General features: G+C 33.0%; 1 protein-coding gene across 1 annotated transcript in view; it reads right to left on the bottom strand.

Annotated features, from left to right (window-relative positions):
- The window catches only part of ASPM (assembly factor for spindle microtubules), a 69029-nt gene that overhangs the window by 8089 nt on the left and 42469 nt on the right, over positions 1 to 18471 (bottom strand). Inside the window, exons 19-28 of the mRNA XM_037825105.1 lie at positions 13592 to 18337; positions 10866 to 11032; positions 9341 to 9434; positions 7954 to 8163; positions 6809 to 6958; positions 5755 to 5946; positions 5101 to 5293; positions 4788 to 4942; positions 3071 to 3247; positions 2065 to 2234 (exon numbers count right to left, since the gene is read on the bottom strand). Coding sequence (XP_037681033.1) covers positions 2065 to 2234; positions 3071 to 3247; positions 4788 to 4942; positions 5101 to 5293; positions 5755 to 5946; positions 6809 to 6958; positions 7954 to 8163; positions 9341 to 9434; positions 10866 to 11032; positions 13592 to 18337 — 6254 coding nt within the window. The remainder of the gene's footprint in view (positions 1 to 2064; positions 2235 to 3070; positions 3248 to 4787; positions 4943 to 5100; positions 5294 to 5754; positions 5947 to 6808; positions 6959 to 7953; positions 8164 to 9340; positions 9435 to 10865; positions 11033 to 13591; positions 18338 to 18471) is intronic.

Here is an 18471-nt window from a genome sequence, read left to right as displayed (position 1 = left end):
CAGATGAACCTCAAAAGCAGTATGCTAGATGAAAGAATCCAGTCATAAAAATGACATACTCTGTAATTCCATTTATGTGATATTCTGGAAAAGGCAGATCAGTGGTTGCCAGAATCCAAGGGTTAAACAGAAAGGACTTACTGCAAAAGAACACCAGGGAATTTTGGTGTGATACAAACATTTAATATTTAATATCTTGGTGGTAGTAGTTTCACAATGGTATGCATTTGTCAAAATGCATCAAATTGCATATTTATAAAGGGTACATTGATATTGTTGGTAAATTTTACCTCAATAAACTTAACCTATAATAAAAGAAAAATAAAAAAGAAAACATCCATTCACATGTTAGTAATAGCTTTTAAAAATGAGTGGATTTTATCAAGTCCTTCAATAAAAACTATGCGTAGAAATGGTCCCTTCAAAAAATTTCAAGCAATAGTAGGGCATTTTATATGGTATTTTGTGAAATATGCAGGCATGAAACCAATTTACAAGTATTATGTTATGTTACACAGTTTAAATTCTAAGTAGTATATAGCTAACTGTTGTATAACCACCACCTAATTCAAGAAATAATACATTGCAGTATTGTGAGATTTATATACCTAGTAGAGAGTTGCTAAGTCATAGGAAGGAAGAAGGAAAGAAGGAAAGAAGAAAGGAAATTAAAAAATCATAAGTTAGTTTAGTTCATCAAAATCAATTAATTCTTTTTGGTAATAAGGTAAAATTGGAAAATGGTAAATTAATTAAATGAATTTTTAATATGTGTTCACTTGTTTTTCAGTCCTCCTTAATCTGGCATGTGTAACCATATTCACCAAAGACCTCCATTTTGCCAAATCTAAATCATACTTTCTGCCTTCATTTAACTAGACCTCTCAACATCATTCCACACAGTCGATTGTGACACTACACTCTTGAGAATGTTTTCCTATCCAATTAGCAATTCCTTTTCAGAGTTTTTTGGTGACTCTTTCTCTATCTGACTTCTGGAAAAATTGGGTTTACCTTGGGGTTAAGTTTAGAACTCTCTTTTCTATTTATACTCTTCCCTTTAGGTGATCTCATTCATTTCCATGGCCTTAAAGGGATCTATACTCTGAAACTAATGATTCCCTTAATTTATATCTCTAGCCTGGACTCCTCCCCAGAACTGTAGACCTGATTTTCCAGTGCCTTATTTGTATTTTACTTTTATTTATCTCATGGGCATCTTAGGGCTTATCCAAGACAGAATCCAAGATTCAATTCCCCTCCCCACCCTGTCCTATCCTTTTCTTACCTTTTACATTTATGTCTCCATCCTTAAGGTCTGGGCTAATATTACATCCCAGAGAGGACTACCAGGTTATCCTACTTCATTTAGCAGGTCTTCCAAGTTACTTTCTTTTCTAGCAGATGCCACAAACTTTATTACTTTATTCACTCATTTGCTTGTTTATTGTCTTTCTCCTGAACTAGATATAAGTCCATGCTGTACAATAACCAGAACTTTAGCACCTTGTAGCCTGGGATACACTCCATACTATTTCTATTCTGACAGTAGCAATTGGGTTAACCAGGCAAGCTAACACAATTTTATTTTATTTTTTTCACTTCTAAAGTATCTTGTCAAACTAGGTAAACCACAGGTATCTCTCAGTCTCATAAAGAAATTCTCTAAAGGGGGAAATGTCAACTATCAGTAGAATTAATGGGAGGAACTGGAAGTTGGCATTTTGGCTAAGAGAGACTTTTGGCAGCTTTCAAATAAGTTAGTTTGTCCAATATGCAGAAAAAGAAAACTGATGTAGCAAAACCTGTAACAAGTTTAGTAGCCCTGGCTTAACTATTTAATACAAATAATATATTGAGTAAATACCTAATACCCAAAACTATAGTGTTACTACTTCATTATTTACTGAGATTTCCCTTTTTAGATTTACCAAAGACCCTACGTTTGTTCATTTGTTGTTTCTCCTTTGCCAAACACAGTAACTTGTTTATGGTAGGTGTTCAATAAATATTTGCTAAGTGAGTAGAGTGAAACAAAATTATAGAGTACCTTTAACTGCTTACCGTGAAACTACTCTGGTTCTTACTGGTGTTTCTGGAATAAAGGGAATGCTTATAGAAGAATTCTTCTTTTGTTTATAAAGTATTCTTTCAGTATTCATTTTATGTTTATGAGCCGTAAGTTTGTAGAGACTGTAAATACGGTCAACAACCTTGGACCGACTTCGAACATCCTAAAAAAGAAATTTAAATTTATTAAAAACTAATGATAGGTATTGAATTGTTTATCTATTCTACAGTAGCAAAATCAATAAGGAATAAACACGATGCAAAAAGCAAATATTATAATAAATATACCTTCAAATTACCAAGTATGAGTTTTACCTCTACAAAATTTCCGAAGTTATCCACTTCTCTATCTCACTGGTGTAACCCTAGTTCAAGCATACTCTCTTGCCTAGACTGCTACATATTTACACTTGCCTCCTTCCTTATTATCTCCCTATATCCCCACATACCCTCCCCAAATGCTCTTCAGTCAGCAACCAGAGTGATCATTAAAACCTCCCTTGCTTAAATTCCTTCAGTGGTTTCCACTGTTTTCAGCATAAAGGCCGTGATTTTATCATGGCCTAAGGCCAATCCCATATTAGTAGTAATAACTAGAGAGAATAACTCAGAGGTCTCACCACAGAACAGTTTGAAATGTATTCATGGTTACAACAGAAGGATGAGGAGTCATACACACCTGGTTTTCTACCTTGCTAGAAAATTTGTTACTCCCTTTAAGTAAATGGTAAATGGTTACTCATAAAGTTGTAATAAATTCTGTTTTCAGAATTTGGTAGGCTATTTTTTAAAGTTTCTTTAATATGCTACAAAGAAATAACTCTGTTTCTTTTAAATATCCTGAATTCATTTTATCAGTGCAAAAAGCAGGTTTATATACATGTAAAACCTAACTTTTGTTGTGATATTACTAAACATATAAAGGACTTAGACGCAGGTGAAAAGATTAAAAAACTAGAAAAATAACCTAAAAAAAAAAAAGTAATTGATTAATACATACGGAGGCTCGATTTGTTGTCTTCAATAAAACAGCCAACAAACAACAAGTTTTTGTGAAAATGCTTCCACCCTTGTCTGCAACTTTGTCACCAGCCTTTTCTCGGTACATCTGCAAAAGCTCCAGTAGAGTATCTATACAATTTTCTACATCATAAACTGCTGATGTAGTTTTCTCATACTTAAAGAGAACATAATGAAAATGAAAAGTTATGATAAATACCTGCAACCTTAGAAACAGCCCAGTGAAAAAGAAAGCACAGAACTAAGTTTCTGGTCTATATGTAACAAGTGCAAAGGAGTTTGTGAAGTGAATTTTTGATATTACTATCATCTCTGGAACCATTTCATATGCCTATCTTCATTTTTTTTCTTTGTTACCTTCTTTTAAAACACCACATGAAATGAATTAAATCTAAAATCTCAGAAAATGAACATCTTGAATAAAAGCAAGCTTAATTAAACATCTTGAATAAAATAAAATAAAATGAAGTAAAAAACAAGACAATTTTTGTGAGAATGTCTCAGGAAAAAATAATTTATCTTTTGTGTGATATGTAATGATAAAATTAAGATCAAATTAATTATACTATTATGTAACTTCTTGAAGGGAAGCTGAATTTGCTTTAAATTAAAATAAAATAAATTTTATACTAAGTCTAGGATTTATTTTTCATGTCTTCATTAATTTTCTAACTATATTATCATTAGATTCATATTGAAATTCATGTGGTAACAAGAAAAAATAATAATATTAATGATAAAAATAACAGCAAGACAACTAACAGCTAACACTGATATAGAACTCTGTCAAGCCCTTTATGCCTATTCACTCATTTAATCCTCTTAATAACATCATAAGGTGGATACTATCACTAAGCTAAATCCATTTTACAGTTGAGAAAAGTAAAGCACAGAGAGGCTAAATAACCTGTAGTAAGCTGCAGAGATTGGAATCAAACCCAGTCAGTCTTGCACCAATGCCTGTGTTCTTAACCATTATGTACAAAGCTTCTAAATAAGAAAATTGCAGGTAAAGTACTCTAAATTGTGGTTAAGGAGTTGGGTGGGGAAGACAAATCTGTCATCTCAATACCTTTGACTGTATGCAATATAGTTTGGTATAGATTCCAACTACCAATTTGAAGTCAAAAGACTTAAATTCTAATACATAGTGCATTATGGGATAATTAGGTTATAACAATATCTTCCTTTATTATGTTTTGCCAGACATGATTATAATGAAATTCTACTATTTCAATATAACAAAGTAGATAAGAACACCAGCTCTGGAGTCAGACAGAAACGGATCCAAATTCAGCTCTACCACTTACTAGACTTGGGTCCTTAGGCAAGGAACCCAACTTCCAGAAATATTATTCTTTCTCGTCTATAAAATGGGAATGAAAACACTACCTTACAGGATTTCTGTGAGGATTAAGTTAAATAATGAAAGAAACTTAACACAGCATTTAGCACGTACTCGATAAGGTTATCATCATTACCAATATTATAAAGACAGAAGAATTAAAATAATACAAAAATTTGTTTTTACCTACACAGTTATATTAATAGATAAATCTTTTTTTCCCCTAAGACTAGTGCACATAGATGAATATTAACTTTGAGATCTAAGTTCTACTGATGAGCAAGCATAAATTTAATTTGCAAGGTCAGTATTCTCGACCAATGAACATTTCATTATTAAAATGGAAAACTACCTTAGCTACATTAAGCAAGACTTGTACAGCATATCTGATGACTTCCATACAAGGTACACTCCGATTACAACTTCGGATCAAAACAAATATTTTGGAAATTGCTCCACTCTGGGCCATGTTCTCACAACAAAGCGGAGACAACCTAGTAACTACCTCTGAAAGGGAAAAAAAACAGATAAAATCATAGCAAAAAATGAAATTTTAGCTAATATTACAGTATTATAATATCCTTTGAATATTCAAAGGCAAAAATTAATTTCTAATCATATAGGATATTGTTAAAAAAAGAAAAAAAAAAAAAAAACTAACTGACCTAAGTGCTTTAAAGCCTCAAGAATGGCTGACAGGTGCTTATATGTCAAAAGATAGTGAAGTGCAAGTGCAGTTCTTTTGTAGAGTTTGTTTTCTTCTCGAATTTCCCTATTTACCACTTGAAGACTTAGTCGTATAGTTTTAATTTTTGTACAATCATTTTTCTTCCTCCAAGAATAGCCTCTCCATAATGCCTTAAAGAGATAAAACAGTAATTTTAAGATTATATTCCATGATGTTTCTAACTTATACCCCTACATCTATTTCAGCAATGTTGGTATTTTCAGTAAATTTATATGATCAGATACATTTCACCTAAAACCCCAATTTAGGTTCTGATAAGTAGCAAAATCAATTTTTCTAAAAAGAAGTACATATAATATTTCTGTACATAAACCTGAGCTGTCATTCAGTACCCAAAGATATCTAATTTTATTTAAAAAGTTAAAACACTTTTTTCATATCTTAATCATGAACATCCTTTTCAGAATTTGAAAATAAAGGGATTAGTAAAAAAGTTATGATAGTACAGTATTTATGATTTATTCTACTGGTTATTTTTAGCTTCTTAAAATGTGATTATCTTTTTAAAATATCAGATGTCATGGAAATGAATTACAAGCCAAAGTTTTCAACTGAAACCATATTCAGATACCTGAATTTTAATAATTCCACTGTTAAATTTTTCCTGTTTTTTACAGAGGAGAAAATGGCGTACTGCTTTCTGTATTACTGATGCTGCTCTATTTTCTTGGCTCAGCTGTTCTTGAAGCTCATGTTGAATTTTTCTGATGCTCTGATATTTCTGAATAAGCTTCTTTTGTTGTAATCTTTCTCGAAACCAACTCTGTAAGCATACGAAGATTTTTAAAATTTTTTACTTCAGTATTTTTTAATATAAAAGAAACAAAATAAGTAAAAACATATATACTATACAAAAATGAAAGAAATAGAACATTATATTGAAATAACTTTCAACACTCTCCAGTGGTATTGTTTCCCCATTCTACTTGATGAAAATTCCTTCCAGTCAAAGTTGGGTATGTACATGTTCATATTTAACCCTGTACAACATTGCATTCATTTTACAATTTACATAATTACTATCAAACCATATTATTCTGCAATTTGCTTTTTCTGTCAGTATTTTATTTGTACATGTATATTAATGTGTACATAAAAACAGGATTCTTAATGAGAATACATCAAGCACTCTTACAACTCAATAAGAAGAAGAAAATCCAATAGAAATATGGGCAAGGCAAATTAAAAAAAAAACCATGAAAAAAAATACACAAACACAAATGAGGAGATTGATAACCAATATAAATAACAAAAAAAAATTTAGTCTCTAGTAATCAAGGAAATCCAAAACAAAAATGAGATACCATTTCCCATTCATGAGAATGGCAGAAATTAGAAAGTCTTCTGATGCCATGGGTTGACAAGGATGTGGAAAAACAGGTACACTCAGACATGGCTGGTAGCAATGTAAATGAGCACAAATACTTCAGAGAACAATTTACAGCTTTACTTCTGTGCCATGAACCTTTAAACTATCCTAACCCTACCCAGCTATATGAAAAAAAAAAAAAAAGCTTAAAATAATATGACCTTAGCATAAGCTGTTTGTAAATTGTTTATTAAATCTCAAAAAATAATAACTGAAAAATTGTATCATATAGTTCTGCTACAAAGGAAACACTAACCTGAATACAGATGACTGAATTGATCTGCTTGTTAGCCTTCTTCACAGCAAGGTGAAGTTTATACGCTCTTTGGATTCTAAGAGCAGACAGGTGATAATATGCAGCTGCTGTAAAGTGAAGAAGCCGAAGTTTGGTTCTCTGCTCTAAAATCTAAAGGAAAAAAAAGCATTAAGAATCATATATTTGACTCCTAAGACTATCAATGTTTATTTTTGCATAGTCTCTGTAGCAAATTGTATACACTAACAATACTAAATTGACTTTTAATTATTAAAATTATTTACACTGTAATTCAAAGTGATTATAATCTTTTCCTATACAATATTTCTAATAGTGTAATATTTCTAATAGTATAACTCAGGGCATAGAAAGCAAAATTATATTTTGGATACTTTAATAAAGAATAAAAGTATTTCATTTAATGAGACTACTTAACTGCTACAAATTATTATAATAAGAGAAGTATATCAATATTACACTCAAAAAAGAAATTAGTTTTCTAGTTAGAACTGTTGGAGATGGTGCTGTAAATCATACCAAATTATCGGAATTAATTTCTCCAGTGTAAGACCCTTATAGCATAAGTTTTCTATATTTAGCCTTCAGACTTTCAAGTTACATTTAGTGAACAAAATACAAAAGATTTATTGTTTAAGTTTGTATTTACTCATTTATCTTTGCCAGTGCTTTCTTTACACATTGGATGCTAGACATATTCATGATCTCCCAAAGGAGGATTCTCTCTTGTGAAGATGCAGAAGTTATCACAGGAACAACAGGTACAACACCTCAAAAAGTTGTTTAATGGTAGCCAAAAAAAAAAAAAACTACTTGAAAAAATTAAACTCCTTTATATACAGAGCACTTCCTTCATACTTCTTTCCATTACAATTTCAAATTTATAACATAAGAGAAATATTATTTTGCATTTTTGTTAGTGAGCATCCCTGGGAAATAGTAGGCTCATAGAACAAAAATCTGTGGCAATCAAGCTCTATGGCTCTGCAAAAGCTGAATAAATTCATGTTAATGGTTATATAAGTTCTGAAGTTATTCTCTAAAATCTCAAATTTCTTGTTGTATAATGCTATTTAACAACAAATACTTTCATTTTATAAGACTGAGATATTCTTAAAAATACTTACTCTCTTTCTTACTAACCAACCACGTACATTTGCTTGTAGAACAACTGTAGATTTTTTTAATTCAGTGTATTTCATCCTTTCATGCTTCCTAGCCTTCCTTGCTCGTATATATCTTTGTATGATCAAAGCAGCAGATTTCTGCTGAAGAAAGATCTGCCTTCCTTTATATGCTCTAAAATTTGCTTGGATCAAAGAAGCAGCTTGATGTCTCTATAAGAAAAAATTTGCAAGTAATATTAATAGATGGAAATAAGATTTTTCAACCCACTGGAGGGTCTTAAATTTCTCAATGTTGAAAGAAATGGCATAAAGTTGAGCAGAAAAAAGAACCATTTTTTTTAGATTTATAGCTTAAGAATGTCATATTTCAAAGATATGAAAATGTGATGGTACATTATTTCTAAACTCATATAGGTCTATGGCTAAAAATGAAGATTCACAAAGGTGCAAGTCAGGGTGAATAGATACTTGGGCACTATTTCCTCTCATTCTCTTGCTACTTTTCATTGTCAGGTGGAAAAGGACTAACATTACTACTGGACAAATACATTTAATAAAAATGCTAGCTACAATATGGACATGGTCATTATAAATACTTATGAGGGAAGCTGTTAGTAGCTTCAAAACCATGGCCTACTACCAGCACACTTTAGATTCCTAAAATTACATAATATCCTGACAACCAAATTCTAACTTACATAAAAAAGGATATGAGTTATAGTGGGAACTAAATTTGTTTTACAACACAGCTCGGTACTAGTTGAGTGACCTTGGGCAAGTCACTATACCTCACTGGACCTCAGTTTCTTCACCTGTATTATGTGTATGCTAATAGTAACTACCACAAAGGGATGCTATGAGGATTGAATTAGTAAATATACAACAGCTTAACCAATGTCTAGTATATACTAAGGGTCAGCAGTAGCATTGACACCATTAAGGTTCTATGGTCTTGGTGAATATTACATGAATATATAAATTTATAAGTAAAATTTTTATATCTAAGAAAAAGCCATAGGTACTGCATATATTCTAAAACTTTGATATTAATCATCATTTAAAAATAGATCACCAGGTATGGCTTAAAGAGTATGTTATTAAGCATTTGATTTATAGTAGGCAAAATATGCTATATCTATTATGACTTTCTCCAAATAAACTGTTTATTCTACAAGTCACTTTGAATTTGGATTTAAGAATATTTTATAAATCCATCTATGTGCATAAAAATACTACCAAATGGCATGTATTATGAATGGATATAATTTTTAATTGACTACAATAGACATGTGAAAAACAAATGTATAGTTATATCTTAAAAACATTCTTTTACTTTCTGTTTTCTTAAATATTCTTTGCAAATGAGCTGAATTTTTTTTACACCTACTTTTATTAAGAAGTGCTCATGATCTCTTCTAGCAGAAAGTGTAGCTCTCCATTTTCTCTGAATAATAACTGTTGATGCTCTCACATTCAAAAATCTAAAAAGTAGTTATTGGAAAGCAATTTCAAATTACTTTAATATATTTAATATTTATTGGTCCCCCCCCCATAAATGAAGAGAAATAAAATATAAAAGTTAAAAATTGAGAATAAAAGCAAAAAATAAAAGTAGAATTTATATTCAAGTTAGAACAATCAAAATTTTATCACAGACAGACACAGACCACACACACACACAAACACAAATTTACACAATAAAAAAAAGAATTTTTACAATTCTTGACAATACTCCAGCAGTGGTTGAAAAGTTATATCACTAAATATGAAGTTTTAAGATTCTAGTACAACAAAGAATTTTTAACAGGACCAAAAGTAGAATTATCCAGATCTAGATAAAGTCTTGATAACAGGGTGGTAATAGAAATAATGGTGAAGTATAAAATCTGAGTCCATTAAATCTGAGTGGGTATGAGCAGACTGAGGTAGTCAAGAAGAGAACTCTGGAGATAATGATCAATATCAGTGAAATGAATAAGGGATGTTCATTTGAAAGAAAAGATAACTGCATCATCTAAATATCTTAATAGAAATATTCTGTAAAGAGAAGTGGAAAAAAGTAAAAAATATGAGGTCCACAGATTAAACTGTAGGGGTCATCACAGTGGTAATAGATAAAACTTAAGAATAAACAGGTTCTTTGATCTATTCTTAATAATGTAAAAGGTAGAAAGATTAACTTATTTTGTTGCCCCTTTTCTAAGAAAATAAGGCTGAATTGTCAATGAGAAAAAGTCAATCCCTGAGTCTATCTATGGAATTGATTTGGGAATTCTTCTAAAACTAATCTGCTATATCCCTAAAACTACATTTAGAACTATCACTGATGCAACAATTCATCAATTCTGTGTTTTGAATTGATGAATTGAAAAATTTTTATGCTGTGAAATAAAAAATAGATCATCTGATAACAGCTTCTGAAAATGTGTGTAAAAGAAATGAACTAGAAATTGGGAAATAGAATTAGCACAGACAAGTCAGCAATTAGGGTCCTAGTCATTAAGGATACAAAGTACGGTGAATAATACAAAGTCAAAAAAAAAAAAAAGGTGAAAGAAAATAACTTACGCTAGTAGTAGTCAACAAATAAGGAAAACAATATTTACTAGATTGTCTCATTCTTTCTACCCCTCCATCATTACCCTCATTGCTATGAACCTGAATTAATACCTTTTTTTACTGAATTAAATCATTAAGGCTATGTTCTATCTCAAAAACAAGGCAGTGCAGGAGATATACTTTGTTTCATTAATGGAAAAAACACCAACAAAACCAACCATACAAATTAAACATAGCAAATATACATACAAATATATATATATATTTAAAAGGCAGTATTATTTTAAAAGGCAGTATTATTTTAAATAAGGATTCAGCTACTACACACACATACACCAGCTATGATACGTTACCGTGTTCTCTCCAGCTTGGTATAGAAGCAACCTTGAATGATTTTAACAGCTTTTAATATACCTAGATATTCTTTACGTGCTCTGCAACCCCTATACCAGGCTTGAATCTTGCAGGCTGCTTTCACTTTACATAAATATTTCCTGGCTTCATATCGCCTCCACACAGACTATTAAACACATAAATAAAACAAATATGTAAATTGGAAGAATCAGTAATAAAGACAGTTAATATAAGATTAATACATAGAAAAATCAATTGCAGAAATATAGTCATGTCATAACTATTTTATTAGGCTCATTCGTTCCTGACATACAGTGAACCCTCTGAGTTATACAGTAATCAAGAACAGTGGTGCTTACCATAGTGAACAGCTTCTATGTGCTTTATCGCACATACCTTGTAACTGGCTTTCAGCCCAACCTAACATACCACTAACCAATATTTAAAAATTGTAAGATATGTACAATGTCTAGAAAGTCAGATATGTGCAATGTCTTCCCCAACCCAATTCATTTGGAAGAACAGAAAGACCAAGCCCACTCCACTTATTGGGAGGAGGAATTCCCTTAACTTGGAGCATATTATAAGCAGTTGTCATACAAGCAAGGCTAAATAACAACATGTATATATAAATGTATTTGGTAATGTACAGTATATACCAGTGGTTCCCAAACCTCACTGCCCATCAGAATCACCTGGATAGCTTTTAAAAATCCGAATGCTCAGGTTGCTCCCCATACCAATTAAATCAGAATAGCTAGTGGGTAGGAGCCAGGTGATTCCAATGTGCAGTAAAACTTGAGACCACTGGTATATGCCAAAAACTATATGTCTAAAATATAACTTTACAATTTAATTATGAGAAAAAAACAATTGAATTTTCACAAGAATTATTTTGGCTTTTCTGTCACTTACAAGTGTACCTAACACATACAGTTAACACTTTTCAGTCCTTTACCTCCTGGCAACAAATGAAGTTGGGTACTCCTTCCTTCAACCCTTGGTTTCTTAATACCATAATCTCTTAGTTTTCCTCTTTCCCTCTTACTGTTGGTTGGTTTCTCCTCTGCATGTCCTAAAATTTTGATGTTCTTCAGGGTTCAAAGTCCCTGGCCCTCTTCTTACACCTATTCTATGAATTCTTCCCAGGTGATTCCATCATTTCCATGGCTTCAAGTACCATGTGGCTGCCAGTAATATTAAAATCAAATCTGAAACCCATACTACTCTCCTGAACTCCAGACAAACACAGTCAACTGCCTACTGGCATCTCACCTTGGACATCTGGTAGGTATTTCGAACTTCACGCGCTCCAAACTGAACCCATCATCAATCTCCCAACCTGCTACTGCCCTTGTTCCCTGTGTAAGTGAATGGCACCATCTGTCTAGTTATTAAGCCATAAACATGGATTGAACGCTTGCCAGCACTATCCTTTGACTCAAACTACTTCTTATGACCCCACTGAAACTAACTAATGCCAACAGTCTCCTGACTGGTCTCTCTGCTTCTAATGTTGCTCCCCTTCTAGTCCATTTTCCACATTCTCTCCAGAGTAATTTTTTAAAAATAAAAATATGATTCTGGCCTCCTGTTTAAACTTCTCTAGAGCTTCACTTACTCTGGAGGATAAAGACTAAACTCTTTTCTATGTCTTACAAAGTTATGCATAACCTTACGTTCTCTACTGCCAACATAGTCTTAAATCACTCTTTTTATTGCACTATGTGGGCTCTCTTGTTGTTGAACTTTGCTATATTATCTCCTGTGACTGGAATATTCATTCCATACATTTTAATTGGCTAATTCCAATTCATCCTTCACATTAAGGTCTCTATGTAAATACTACTTGCTCTGAGAAGTCTTCCCTGACCACTAAGACTAGCTTAGATTCCCTTCTCTATTTCCAGCAAAATACACTTCTCATTTGCTATAATTACTCTTCCTTGCTCATTTAAGTTCTTTGAGGACAGCAACTACATATAGCTTAGTCACACTGCCAAAACTTTTTGTGGAATGAAGACATTATTTCTCAGCTTAATAGCAACCTGGCATGATATCAACATATCATACCCAAGTTTAAAGCCTAAGTTATTGCAGGTAGAATAGAAATAGCTGAAGTACCCAGTTTCATTTCCTAGCTCTGCATCTCTTTGTGCAACATTGGCAAGTTACAACTTTCTTAGTTTCCCCACATTTCAAAATTGAGATAATATCCTACATTCCTCACACATTTGGAAAAAGATCAAACAAAATAACATAAAAGGGCTTAGAAGGCAAAAGTGCTAAACACTCCGAATGAAGTAAGTCTACTTAGCCTAAACGGATTAGTGAGGAGTAAAGTTATGCTATTTGGCCCAAATTACGCCAAATGGCACTTACCTTACCTTAAAATTTCTACTAAAAAAAAAAAAATAAATAAATAACTGCCAAATAGAGCTCTCCCATCTCAAAATTCTTCCAGGAGTATAAAATTAACAATACTGAAATGTACAAAAGAAGCATAGGAAAAAACCATAGCCAGAATAGTACTAGCTGTGCTGTCTTGGCTTAATTATTATTGGTGCCTTTTTCCCATCCCAAAAAGGTCCCATGTTGGAAGATAAATAGTCACCCAAAGTGGGTACTATTATTGCAGATCCCTTAAGCTGATTTTATAAATTCTAAGAAATATTGGTCAAAAGAAAGAATTTAAGTTTTATTTTTAAATTAAATATGTAAATACCTGGATTTTTAAGGTGCTATCTTTAATTTTCTGAAACTTCTGTTTTTGTATAAATCCTTTCATTCTTGCTTGAATAATGATAATGCTGCTCCTGACTAGTAAAAAACTTTGTCTTTGATGTTTTGCAGACAGAAATGCTCTGTAGTGATTTTGTAAAACCACTGCTGCTTTTTTATACAATAAAAACTGTTTTCTGGTTTGCCATGTCCTGAAATACTGCTGTAAAGTGACAGCAGCTCTTCTTTGCTGAGTAAATCTTCTTCGATATACAACCATCTGAAGGTAGGACTGAATTTGTAGGGCAGCACACTTCCGCATTTCCAGTTTTCTTGTGACCATTTTACGAAAAGCTCTTTGAATTGTTATTGCAGCCTTTCTTTGAGAATGATACTCTGCTTTCTGTGAACAAGCAAGTAGAGAAGTTTTATACCCCTTTTGAGTCATAATAGCCTCCCTCTGAACAGCTTTATGTTGCATGTTAGTTCTGTTACAGCAGAAGGCAGGTTGGTAAACAGTTACCATCTTTTTCTCAGATGTGGTTTTCAGTTTCCATCTAACTTTCATTCCTCTAAAAGCAGCGTGAACAGACCATACAGATATCTGCATTGCTAAAAATTTATTTCTTTCCTTTTTTTTTCTGATATAAGACCTATAATAATTCTGTATAACAACAATTGCAGTTTTCTGTGCTTGATAAACAACTTTGGCCCTGTGCATTCGGTAGAATGACTGAATTAGTGTGGCAGCCAGGTGCATACGCTGGATATCCCTTCGTACCTTAAAGCCTCTGTAATAAGACTGTATACAAATAACTGCTTGGGTGCGGACTTGGACTTGCATTGCAACTAGTTCTTTGTATCTTCTTTGAACAAAAATTACTGTTGCTCTAAGATGGAGATAATGACTCCTTACTTTAAAGGCTTTAAAATGCTTCTGAATAATAATGGCAGCCTGATGTCGTTTCTGAATTTGCTCCTTAATGTTCCTGCCCTGAAAATCTGCCTGAATACAAGCTGCTGCCTTAAGAGCTTTTTGTTTATTTTTACTTACTCTGTATTTTTCCTGTATTACTTTTGTAGCCCACTGGACCTTTTGGTAGAAATAATACTGTCGATACATTCTGTATGTGCTTTGTATTATGATAGCAGCTCTGTGTTTTTCCCTTAAAAGCTGTCTTGTTTTCATTCCCCTATATGCAGCCTGAATGACCACAGCAGAATGCTGTCGTCTGATATAATTTTCTCTTTGCAACTTTGCAGCTCTGTATGTTCGGTAATATTGCTGAATTAGAATTGAGGCATGTCTCCAAGTCTGAAATGTAACATAGGTTCTGTGCATTCGGAAAGTGGCCTGAATGAGAACTGCAGCCCTGTGCATCTCTTGTAACTTTTTCTTTACTATCAGTCTTCGGTAATTTGACTGGATTATAATGACCGCCTTTTGTAACTGCAAAAATTGGTGCAAGCAATGCTTGGCACAAATGGTGGCTCGGTATTTCCTCTGAACAAAAACTGCAGCTTTTTTGAGGTTAACGAATCTTCTCCTTGTCACTAAAGACCTAAACCTGCTCTGAATAACGGTTGCAGAAGAGTGCATACTTTTCAAGTGTCTTCTAGTTTTCATACCCCTAAATGCAGACTGAAGAATCACAGCAGAATGTCTTTGTATGAGATAACACTGTCTCTGCATTTTTGCAGCTCTGTTTGCTCGGTATTGCTGCTGAATTATAACTGAGGCCTGTTTCAAAGCCCAGTATCTCATATATGCTGTGTGCATCCTGAAAGTAGCCTGGATGAGAACTGCAGCCCTGTGCATCTCTTGCAACTTTTTCTTTACTATCAATCTTCTACACAAAGACTGAATTTTAATAACTGCCTTTTGTAACTGTAAGAATTGTAAATGATGCCTTGCATAAACATTCGCACGATATTTTCTCTGAACCCAAAGAGCAGTTTTCCTGAGAGAAAGAAATCTTCTTCTCATCATTAGTGTTCTAAATCTCCTTTGAATAAGGGTTGCAGCTAAATGCTTAACTTTCAAATGTCTTCTAGCTTTCACCCCCCTAAAAACAGCCTGAATGCATATTATGGAATGCCTCAATTTGTTATATTTTTGAAATTGTATGTTTCTTTCCTTTACAGCACGGTATCTTTGCTGTACTATTTTTGTTGCCTTCTTTAGCTTATTAAAATATTTTTGCTGTCTGTACCTTCTATAGTATGACTGAATGAGTGTTGCTGCAATCTGCATCTTTTTTAGAGTCTGTCTAACTCTTAGTCCTCTAAAACTTGCCTGAAGAATAGTAATAGCTTTCAAAACTGTCAAGTACTTTGCACGCTGAATTTTACCCTGACAATATGCTCTGTATCTTACTTGAATTATAATAACTGCTCTTCTCATTGTATGGTATCTTATTTTTGAATGATGCATTTTAAACATTGCTTTAATAAAAGTGGCTGCCATGTGCATGTGTTGAATACGTCTTCTTACTCTTATACCTCTATAAACAGCTTGGATTTTAATTGCTACAGTCTTTAAATTAAGATATTCCTTACGTTGATGGCTGGCAATTTTAATATCTCGGTACCATCTTTGAATTGTAATAGCTGAAGCTCTATAGGTTAAATACTTCTTTCTGGTTTTGTAAGTTTTATATTTAGACTGTATAGTAACTGCTGCTTTGTTGCATTCTTTTATTTTTTTTCTCACCCTAACGCTTCGGTAAGCTGTTTGTAAAATTACTATAGCTGCTTTAGTTCTCAAATACAAATGATGCTGTTTCTTTCCAATACTGTAAGCCCTATAATACATTTGAATCACAAGAATAGCTTTTTTCATGACTTTCCACTTCTTTTGCTGCACATACATTCTGTAATAGGACTGTATGATGATAGCACATTTGTGTTGCTTTTGAATATGTCTTCTCATTGTTTTTCTCTTCCATGCAGCTTGAAGCATCAGTGCTGCATGACGGAGTTTGACATACTCCATATGTTGCTTCTGTCCTACAATCCTTGCTCTCAGGTGTTGCTGGATGACCAGTGCTGCTGTTTTTAACAATCCAAACTGTTTCTGGGCCTTGGCCATTCTAAAAGCAGACTGAATCTTTATTGCAGCTTTATGTTCCCTTCTGATCTGCTTCCGAACTTTCCAGCTACGATAAATAGACTGGAGAGAAATCACTGCTGCCTTTGTCTTCAAAAAATGTGTTCTTATATCTTGAACAGTCTTGTATGCCCTGTACCATCTCTGAATCTTGATAGTAGCCTGAAGCATAGATTGATATTTCATCCTTTTACTATAACCTCTAAAAGCAGTTTGAATTTTAAGAGCAGCTATTGATTGCTGTTTGATTAGGTGGCGTACTTTATAACCTCTGTAAGCTGCTTGCAAGCAGGTAGCTGCTCTGTTGACTTGCAGGTTCTTCTTCTGGTTGACTTTTGCTTTGTATGCATGATAGTATTTCTGAATGACAATAGTTGCTTTAAAAACTTTCAGATAATACTGCCTCATTTTTCTCATTCTGAAATAAGATTGTAGGGAAATAGCTGCTTTTCTTTGCAGCCTCATCTGCTTTCGGACCAAGTATCCTCTAACAAAAGCTTGCAGTTTGATACATGATTTATGCACCTGCCTGTATTCTTCTCTCTTTAGTGCAGCCATTTTTTTGGACCGGTACCATCGCTGGATGCACAGTGTAGCTTCTTTTAAATGTAAATATTGTTTACGTGCTTGTTTCATCTTGACAATTGATTGTAGCTTTATTGTAGCATATTTTAGGCTCAGAAATTTTTTATGGGAAATATAAGCACGATAATATGACTGAATCTTTATAACAGATGTTAGAACATGAATAAACTTTTTCCTAGTTTGCATCCTTCTATATGCAGACTGTAGAACAATCACCGCACAACGTGTTTTCTGATAACATGCTAGAACTTTCCTGGCTGAAACGTAAGCTCGGAAATAAGCCTGAATTATAAGGGTGGCTTTCTTCATCTTCTTATATTTCTGCAATTGTTGATGTCTTCTTATGCATGCCTGCAATTTGATAACAATCCTCTTAAGGTTTAAAAATTGAGATCTGTCTTTTCTCATTCTCCAATATGATTGAAAAACACGAGCAGCTCTAATTTGTCTATGTAAATTGTGAGCTTTCATCCTCCTGAAAGCAGTCTGCAGTTGAATGGCTGCAGCCCGTTTCTGCAAATAGTGGGTATGCTCAATCTTTCCTTTCAGATATGCTTTGTAGTATTTCTGGATTGTCATTATAGACTCTCTTTTTCTTTTATATGACATTTGGGCTTGAAAGCATCGAAATCTTCTCTGTATGATAACAACACAAGATCTAATATGAATATATTTCCGTAATTCTTTGTTCATTCTATACCATGATTGTATGACAATAGCAGATTTTTCTTCTTTAGCTTGTTTCCTGGCATGCCATTCTCTAAAAGCACTTTGCAGTATTATCGTAGCTTTTAATTGTAATTGCATTTTACGTCGCTTCCATCTTCTGAACATTGACTGGATGATAAGGGTTGATGATTTTAGCATTTTATATCTTTGTTGATCTTCTTTCTTCCTTAAATAAGCACGCCAATGCCTCTGAATTGCAACCGTAGCCCATAGATATCGTTTATAAGAAGAAACTGCAATTATCATCCTTATCCTAGATTGCAAGATGATTGAATAATATTTCAATTTCAGAAATCTTTTTCTAGTGGAATATCTTCTCCAATATCCCTAAGAAAGGTAAGAAAGGACACAAAGTAAAACAGACATAGCTTTCTATAATTAACACCTTTAAAGATAAAAACTTTTCTAACATTTTACTTAAAATTAAACACTTTAAATTAAAAACCCAATATATTTTTGCT

The sequence above is a fragment of the Choloepus didactylus genome, chromosome 2 (assembly GCF_015220235.1).
Source record: "Choloepus didactylus isolate mChoDid1 chromosome 2, mChoDid1.pri, whole genome shotgun sequence".
In the NCBI taxonomy this organism is placed as follows: Eukaryota; Metazoa; Chordata; class Mammalia; order Pilosa; family Megalonychidae; genus Choloepus; species Choloepus didactylus.
The sequence above is the reverse complement of the archived record's forward strand: the minus strand, read 5'-3'. Positions and strand labels throughout refer to the sequence as shown.